The following is an 8,798-nucleotide window of genomic DNA, read 5'->3' as shown; positions in this document are numbered from 1 at the left end:
CGATCATCTTGTTGTGCAATCGATTGTGTATTTTTATTCACGTGCGTAAGGCGTCCTTTATGATATTATCTATGAAAAACTTGGTCAAATGCCTTTTCGCTTTCTTTTTGGCCTCCTTTTTTGATTATCACCTTTTTGTTTTCATCTGTTGATTTGATTTGATCGTGTATAGTAACTGTACTTTTTTGTTTTGTTATCAAATCGTAGAAATGGAAAATGCAGAGTGTCCAGGTGTTTATCCCTTGCACCGTACTAAAACCATTCACCTGGTATATAATCACCTTTTCTTGCTCCGTTTACTTATCTAATTTCTTTCGATTTGGAACTTTTTCGAGCTAATATTTATATATATTGGATTCAGGTTAGACATGCGCAAGGTGTTCACAATGTAGAAGGTGAGAAAGACCACGACAATTACTTATCTGAAGCACTTTTCGATGCACAACTTACTCCTCTTGGCTGGGAACAGGTTTCAGCTCTGAAACTGCTGTCAAATTGTAACATTTTGATTTAGTAATTAGTTTCATTTGGATTTAAATCTGATACGTGTGTCTGGTATGATGTGATGTATCATTATAGGTTGACAATCTGCACAAACATGTTCAAGAAACTGGACTTTTCAAGAAAGTTGAATTGGTTATCGTTTCACCTTTGTTGAGGTATTAGTTGGCTATCTCTAAATGTCTTCATCTTTCAATATCATTTTCCATTAACTGTATACTCGATGATTCTTCTTTTCTTCAGCCTGTGTCCTCATTTGTGCTCAAGCCTTGTTTATGTTGTCTGTATTCAACTGCATCATATCATTTTTAAGTTAATTAGAATGATTTGAAGTTGTGTATGTAATGAATGGAAATAGAATCGGCTGATTGAAAAATATAATTCATAGGTATCGTTCTTTTTTTCTTTCTCAGTCCCTACCTTTTGTTGTAGGACCATGCAAACTGCAGTGGGAGTTTTCGGCGGTGAGGGTTACACAGATGGAATAGACGCACCTCCATTGATGGTGGCAAATGCAGGGGAGAGCAATCGTGCTGCAATTTCAAGTCTAAATTCCCCACCATTTTTAGCTGTTGAGCTTTGCCGGGAACACTTGGTATGCTTCTAACATCCATATTAGCTAAACTGCCTTTCGAGGTTAAAGGAACAAACATTAAAAGAGGATGTCAAACAGGAATATGAATTGAAATTTTAATTTTTTTTTTCTTGGTCATTGGTTCTTAATTATTTTCCTCCGGTGTTCTGTATTTGATATTTATTTGGGATTTCTTCCCAAGGGCGTTCACTGGTGTGATAAGAGAAGATCTGTCACGGAGTATAAGCCACTTTTTCCAGCGATTGACTTTTCACCGGCAAGTAATTTTTATGAGTTATATCCTCGTGATTTTGTTTGTCATCGTTTGAAATTAGTTTTACATTTGAAGGTTAACATAAGTTGATTGAGGAAATATCTTGCATTATTGTCCAGATTGAAACCGATGATGACACTTGGTGGACACTTGAGGTTAGAGAGAAGAATGAGCAGGTTGCAGCAAGGGGATTGAAGTTCTTGAATTGGTGAGTCCTTAGTAATTTCATTGGCTATAATATATAAACTTCTATAGCTGTCAAAACTTGAAGTCGTGTGATCTCAGCATCTTCTCATGTTAACGAAGAAATAATGGCTCATATATACTTGAATCATATTTTGCCATCACCCACTACTGAATTTCTCCTCATGTACTTTTGATTTGCTGTTTCAGGCTGTGGACAAGGAAAGAGAAGGAGATTGCCATTGTTAGCCACAGTGGATTCTTGTGTCATACCCTCAGTGCCTTTGGAAATGATTGCCATCCATCGGTGAAGAGCGAGATTTGCTCGCAGTGAGTATAACCACGTTTCATTTGCTGTCAACTCTTTCAGTGCATGTTTCAGCTATGATCTGATGTTTTTGAGCATATTATTGCTTTCTGTCACAATTCTAACAGTATGGTTGGTGCTTTTACTTGCAGCTTTGCCAATTGTGAGCTTCGTTCCATGGTTTTGGTCGACAGATGGTGAGCATGCATGTAATATTTGTCAACATAAATATAACTTTGTAGTTAATAAGGAAAGTCACTCATCCCTTTGCGTACTTTTGCAGTATGATGGGGTCTGATCCATTGACAACTAACTATCCTGGTAAAGTTCCCAAGGGCATGGATCTTCCCAGTGACATTGCAGACGAGAAGCAGTGAAAGGAAAAGTATATAGAGGAGGCTGGATACACACTATAAAAAGATATAAGTAATAATTCTTTTTAAGTACTTTACCAAAGCTGTTGTCCCCACAGCAAAAAACAGGGTCTTTTGAAAACTTACCAAAGTTTTTCAAGATTCTTTTTAGTAACCATTCCTTTCAATAGATAAATCAAAAGACCATACTGTCCTTCAACACTGGATTTGGTATTATGAACCTGGCTGTTGTTACTTCTTTTATTAGATCGTGTGCTCTCCTGTTGTGAGCTTCGTCTTTAATCTCAGTGAAATGAAAAACGCAAGTTCTGAGGAACAAATTACAACTTCATTGCAATCGTTTTCATTACTTTTCCAGTTTTCGGAATATCTTGTTGATTTGATGTTTTACTGTCATCCTCCCTTCATAGACCGACGTACCCTTACTTGATAAAGATGTCTTCTTTTTCGATTATAGACGTAGTTGTGATGACGTATATATGTAATTTCTTTTTACTACATGTCATGATTGGTGTTATGATTCCAGTCCAAATCCAATGTAGAAAACGAAATGATTTGGCTGGTTCCTTTCCTTGTTCCTACGCTTACAAGTCGAAAAGAGATTCCTACAGTTGACCATCTTTCCACAATGCCCCTCCCCTGGAAGGATTTACTAACGATATATTTTCGATCGTCCGTCTTATTATTATTCTTCTCATTTACATCTGTACTTGAACAGTTGTAGCGTAGAATTCGAGACGAATAATATTAGAAGTATTTAATTCTGATACAGATATTGGTTCCCTCCAAAAGATCATTATTATTCATAATAGAAGGAAAAAAAAGACTATTGGCAATCTGACTGTAAACAGGTCAACATAGCAATTTCCTGGAAAAATCATGGTACAGCTACCTGTGTCCATGTTGGGCTTGGTCGTCATCTTTTTTTCTATTCTACTCCCTCTCTCTTTGAATATGAATTTTCCAAGAAGAATAATATATATATATATATATATTCACACATTTGGAAGAAAGAAAATTTCTTTATAATTTTGGCATTGACTCGTACAACAAATTCATTTAGAGGAAAAGTAATGAATGTATGTGGAAGAATTGGCATTTGCAACTTCTTTTGCTATGAATTTCCCACGAAGACTACAAATGAATTTAGAGGAAAAGTAATTTGTTTGTAAGTCCTCTTGTTGTCTCTTTTCCTTCTCTATATATAAGTTTACAGTCCCTTTAACGTCACCATATTAGTACCTACCTTTCATTTGATAGGAAACAATTCATTAATTCAATTCTCAGATAATGCGCAGTAAATTGATTACTTCTGGTTAGTTGTAGTATTCTCTGCATTTGCTTAATTTGATTCAACTTATTTTTCTCTAATGTACTTTAATACTCTCTCCATCCGTCCCTCAAAACATATTTTTTAAGGTTTTGACTCACATAATAAGGTAACATGGGAAATACAACATATTTTGATATGAAAGTCATCCTCTTTGAGACAAAATAAAAGACTACAAAAAGTATGTCTTGAGAGACGGAGGGAATACTAAACTTGTAAAACAAAAAACTTGCTAATTCTAGAGTGATTAGTCGTATGATCAAGTAGAAATGGTTTGAAGTTCGTTTTTTTTTTTTGTATAATGCAGCTATTGATGGAAATGCAGAAAAATATCTGCTACCGTCGAACCACCGCAAAACTATTCACCTGGTTAGTTCAAAGTATTTACAATTTCTGTCCATGAATTGAAAATGTATTCTTCATATGTAAATATTGAACCCAAGCTCGCTTTCTGTATTCATCCAGATACGACATGCTCAGGGAATTCATAACATAGAAGCGGAAAAGGACCGTAATGCTGTATATTCTCCTAAATTTTTGGACGCACAACTCTCCCCTTTAGGATTTCACCAGGTCTCGTTTATTTACTTTTTATTATGAAAGAGTAGACATCATATATACTTTGACTTGTTTCCTTAACTTTTATTTTTCTTGTGTTGTAACAGATTGATCATCTGCGTAACAACTTACATGAAAGAGGATTAGTGAATAATATCGAGTTAGTCATCACGTCCCCTTTGTCAAGGTAACGGTTTTATCTGAATTCCTACTTTTGTTCTGTTTTGAAAATGTAATTCACAACTTTGAATGTTTGAAAATGCAGGACCATGGAAACAGCAATGGGAGTCTTTGGTGGCCAAAGCCAGAAGTAACTGATGGAGGAAATAACGGTCACCGCAAACAATCAACTCCCAATGGTCCTCCAATTATAGCAGTCGAGCTTTGTCGTGAATGTCTGGTAAGTGCTTTTGTGACTGGCAATAGTCTATGTGAGATGCTCAAATTTAGGACAAATAGAAAGACTTATACTAGAAATTTAGTTGTTTAAGCATGTTAGGATGTTACCTTCTTCTTACTGACAATTTCCGTACTGTCTGTATGAATGTGCCAGGGTGTTCACCCAAGTGATAGGAGAAGAAGCGTGAGTGAGTATCGCTCTCTTTTCCCAGAAATCGACTTTTCACTGGCAAGTACTTAACTTTGTTGGATTAGATTCAAGTAAGATGATGATAGCATTCTAGTGACGATATGTATATAAATTCCTTCCGTGGTTCAGATAGAGAGTGATGGTGATAATTTGTGGAAAGCTGACAGCAGAGAGGCCTCGAAAGATGTTGCAGCTAGGGGGATGAAGTTCATGAAATGGTACTAATTTTGATAAATCCAAAATGGAAATTTTTTAAGGATCAATGTCGTATATCATCGATCCTCCTGTCCGTTTCTATTTGTAGGGTATGCAATCGGCCAGAGAGGGAGATTGCTATAGTTAGCCATGGAATATTCTTGAAGGAAACACTGACTGCTCTTCTAAATCAGTGTTCTGATCAATCACCCAATACTGAATTCTACAAACGGTCAGTATGGTGCATACCCTATATACTACTATCATTTATCAGTGTATATAGGAATTGCTATTAGTTGACCCTCTTCTTGTCTTCTATTTTCAGCTTTGACAATTGCGAAGTGCGATCGGTAGTCATCGTCGATACAAGAATTTAAGTTCTGTTTACGATAATTCTGCGGCAGTGAATGTGATGAAAAGATGCATTCAGAAGCTTGGAAACTGGAACTGAAATGAATAATCCAATCGACCATCTTTAGATAATGTAACGTTGAGCAAGGGAAAACTCTACCAATGTAAAAATAATGATATATATTTTGGGACAAAAGAATGATGTATATGTTAATATAGCATTTGATTGGCACAGTGAGAAATCTGTTTCCATGTGTTTGTTTATACAGAGTAATTCAATAGGCAAACCGTAATCCTGTATAAGAAACAACCGTATTGGATCCATAAAAAAACAATAACAGCCAATAAGGCGCCGTTTGTAAAGAGAGGACAAAACAAAATCCGAAAAATCTCTGGTAAATCCTATATTTTGATATGATTGTATCGTACATAGTCAAGTTTTGCAGCAATGCATGACATCATCTCTTTGTAAGTAGATAACCTACCAAAGCAGAGAGCAGCAGGATGAAAACAGCAGCCGTAAAGCTTGTGATATTGAATCCAACTGTCGTCTGGCTGATTTCCTTTCTCCTCGAGCTGGTTTCAGTCTTCTTCTTTGTCGAGGAGGTTGAATTATTAGGCACTGAAGAGCTGGGACCCAGCGTGTCCCAGAAAGATGCAATATTTAGTGACGGGGCTTCCAGTTCTGGTTCTAAAATTTTGGATGCATCACTTGGAGCTTCCATTGAAATAAGCTCCACAAAATGGTCCTTTAGAACCTACACAAGTACAGAGCACAGTAAATAGTATTTTGCAGGAAATTCAATTCACCTTTGTGCCATTGCTATCAGAACCTCAAATACTCACCTCAATTGTTTCTGAAGGTTGTAAATAAACGCAAATATATGTGCCTGGTAGCCATGGAACAAAGATTCTCCGAGGCAATGAAATATTGCAAGATTTTCTGATTACATTGGAAATAGAAACAGGAGGTTTTGAACATCAACTTTTCAGCGATAGAAAGAGACAACGTGAAGAAAAATACAACTTCATACTGAAATGACATGTAAAGATAGGAGTTGCAAATACTAAAACATAGCTGTGCACTACATTCATGAAAAAAAAATGGACATAAGAAAATGTTAGGGCTGACAACCAAACAGACCTCAATTCATGCAGAGGACGATGGGAAAGAGGTTTCCCAGATGAAATGTCGCCACTTGCTTCATTCCCAGCATCAAGAGTTGATTCTAGATTTTCCTCTGCATCATCACATATTATATCCAGTCTACTTTGCAGACTCCTAATGATATCATCCTGAGCGCACACACAGAAAACGTACTATTGCATGGAGAAACTGACAGCAACATAACAAGAAAAAGGATCAATTGCTAAGCAGACAGAAGTGAAAGTGTTCAGTTGATACCTTTATATCTGCAACAGCCAGTGAGGCAAGCTCTTTTGAATTTACGATAGCAAAAGAAATGACTGACCCTCTAAAGACAAGAGTCCCTATAACATCTTTTTGCCTGGATGCTTTAAGAAATTTTACAAGTAAATAATAGAATAACAACTCAGAAATAGCTAAAGAGCTACGAAGAAATTTGTGCTTCCAGTAACACACCTTCCACAGAAGAATTCATGAAGGGGATAAGAAATTCAACTTCATGCATGCCATCCGCTGTGCACTGGTCGTTGTTGACAACCTAAAATGCAACGCAAACATATTATTGGTAAGAACATGTTGATATGAAAGAATCAAGGCAACACAAAGAACTTTATCTTTGGAAAGGGAGACATAAAAATGAAAAAGTTTAGAACTGATAAAAAAGTATTCACCAATTTTCCATCAATTGTAGCCTTTGAACTGTTTAGCTCCCTTCCAGCAACAGCAATACCCCGACGAAGAACTTCACCGAGGGTAAGGGCATTTGTTGCATTATCACGACTTAGAGGCAATCTGGAAGACAATTAAAATTAAATGCAGCTAGATGGAAAATATAAGACATATATCAGCTCAAACTTTCAGGCTAACAGAGCAACATTGAAGCATGGAATAACTCCACTAGCCAAAGTGAGTTGAAAGTTGACCACAAAATAAAATTAAAATATCAACAAAGAGCACCAAGAAAACTAACTGCAGAAAGGAGAACTTTTCAACGAGTCTGACGAAAAGGCTAGTAAAGAAAAATTCAAGATAGATGGAAAAACAGCATAATTATAACCATCACGGATAGAGATAGGCAAAAGTGATTCACTTAAAAGTACCTTATATCAAAATTATATGTGCTCCTATACATTTGAAGGGAAGATAAGACTCTTCCTTTTTTGAAATCACATGGCCGCACACTGGTTGATGTAATGTTTGAAGAAAGAACACAGTTACGACATGTCCATCTGCACGGATTAAACCTTCAGTAAGCATATTTGTGGATAGGGCCAGTGGTAGAAAATGCCTACGGATCAGAATATATGAAAAGTACCTCCTAGGACTGTAAGATATGTGAATAAGCAGCCTTTCGTCCAGGTCTACACCCGAAATCGGAGCTGCTTCTGCAACTCCCTTTACAGTCTGCAAGACCTTCCAATAATAATGAAAATCTGCTTTAATGACAAGTGAGACTAGCCATGCAAAATTACAAAGTTTCTTGAGATGCAAACAACCATATAGTTGTGATTTAAATTTCAATTCAATAAGCTCATCGAACAACACAGCTAAACTATTAATCATCTGGGCAAGGCATATGACAATGTTATGGGCAGTTAGTTGGTAAAGAAAATCATATTTCCTTCTGATTCACCCCAAGAATATCACATTTCATCGATTTTATATCATGCAGAAGTGTAAAACCATAATTATCGGCTTGCATTCAATAGACTATAGAAAGAACCTGATGCAGGACAATCTGAAGATAGAATATACCATAACAAAATACCTGAGAAAGTAACATGGTAGAGTTTTTGAAAGCGCTATGGCTAACCCATATATAAATTCCAATAACGTGAACGCCACCAACCAGCATTCTCGTCACCTGAATACAAATTGGCAATCAAACACAATGCAAAACAAAAATTCAATTTTTTTATTGTTATTTTTTTTACTAATAATTATCCAATTCAATTTGAACCTGGCGTGCGTGTTCGGCGACCCAGTCATTGTCAATAATCAAAGATGAGAAATCGGGGGGCTGCTGAGATTTGGGTTTTGATCCCTTTTTCTTATTATCATCTTTGGTGTCGATAAGCGAACAAGCGAGCTCTCCGGCGTCGTTTGGAGGTGTAGGGAGTAAATCGTAGACGAATCCTTTGTCAAGCGTTGAGCTTAGCTTGCCGATAACGAGACCTACCTACAAGAAGGAATTCATAGAAAATTAAGAGGATTTGATGACAAGTGGAAGAGAAAAAAATTGGAGATTATGTAAAGAGTACCTGTGCTGGGATGGAGGATTGAGAGAGACGATCCTCGACTACATTGAGCTGAGTTTCTTCTCCGACCACCGCTTTCACCATTTTTGCTTGCTACAGAGATAGCAGAGCTGATCAGTTTCTTTTTTTTTTTAATGCAAGAGCTGATCAGTTTCGT

General features: G+C 36.7%; 1 protein-coding gene and 1 pseudogene across 1 annotated transcript; one reads left to right on the top strand and one right to left on the bottom strand.

The window, feature by feature from the left end:
* Positions 1–209: 209 nt before the first annotated feature.
* Positions 210–5,336, top strand: LOC139881916 (uncharacterized; annotated as a pseudogene).
* A 358-nt stretch (positions 5,337–5,694) lies between these two features.
* Positions 5,695–8,725, bottom strand: LOC139881917 (uncharacterized). Its single transcript, XM_071866313.1, has 11 exons — positions 8,645–8,725; positions 8,344–8,562; positions 8,152–8,247; positions 7,699–7,787; positions 7,484–7,612; positions 7,055–7,175; positions 6,840–6,921; positions 6,642–6,751; positions 6,381–6,532; positions 6,083–6,179; positions 5,695–5,994 (listed from the first exon to the last, which is right to left on the bottom strand). The coding sequence occupies exons 1-11, from the start codon at positions 8,723–8,725 to the stop codon at positions 5,695–5,697; spliced, it is 1,476 nt and encodes a 491-aa protein (XP_071722414.1).
* Between the last annotated feature and the right edge of the window lie 73 nt (positions 8,726–8,798).

Source organism: Rutidosis leptorrhynchoides, unplaced genomic scaffold (genome assembly GCF_046630445.1).
Source record: "Rutidosis leptorrhynchoides isolate AG116_Rl617_1_P2 unplaced genomic scaffold, CSIRO_AGI_Rlap_v1 contig21, whole genome shotgun sequence".
NCBI classification, from domain to species: Eukaryota; Viridiplantae; Streptophyta; class Magnoliopsida; order Asterales; family Asteraceae; genus Rutidosis; species Rutidosis leptorrhynchoides.
This window is presented reverse-complemented; position numbering and strand designations above follow the sequence as displayed.

What these genes read in the sequence shown, in the direction of transcription:
- LOC139881917 (XM_071866313.1), bottom strand. Translation starts at nt 8,725, where the DNA reads ATGGTGAAAGCGGTGGTCGGAGAAGAAACTCAGCTCAATGTAGTCGAG. An exon ending in ACATATAATTTTGATATAAG is followed by an intron (nt 7,176 to 7,483) that starts GTACTTTTAAGT and finishes ATTGTCTTCCAG; the next exon opens with ATTGCCTCTAAGTCGTGATA. An exon ending in AACCTTCAGAAACAATTGAG is followed by an intron (nt 5,995 to 6,082) that starts GTGAGTATTTGA and finishes GTACTTGTGTAG; the next exon opens with GTTCTAAAGGACCATTTTGT.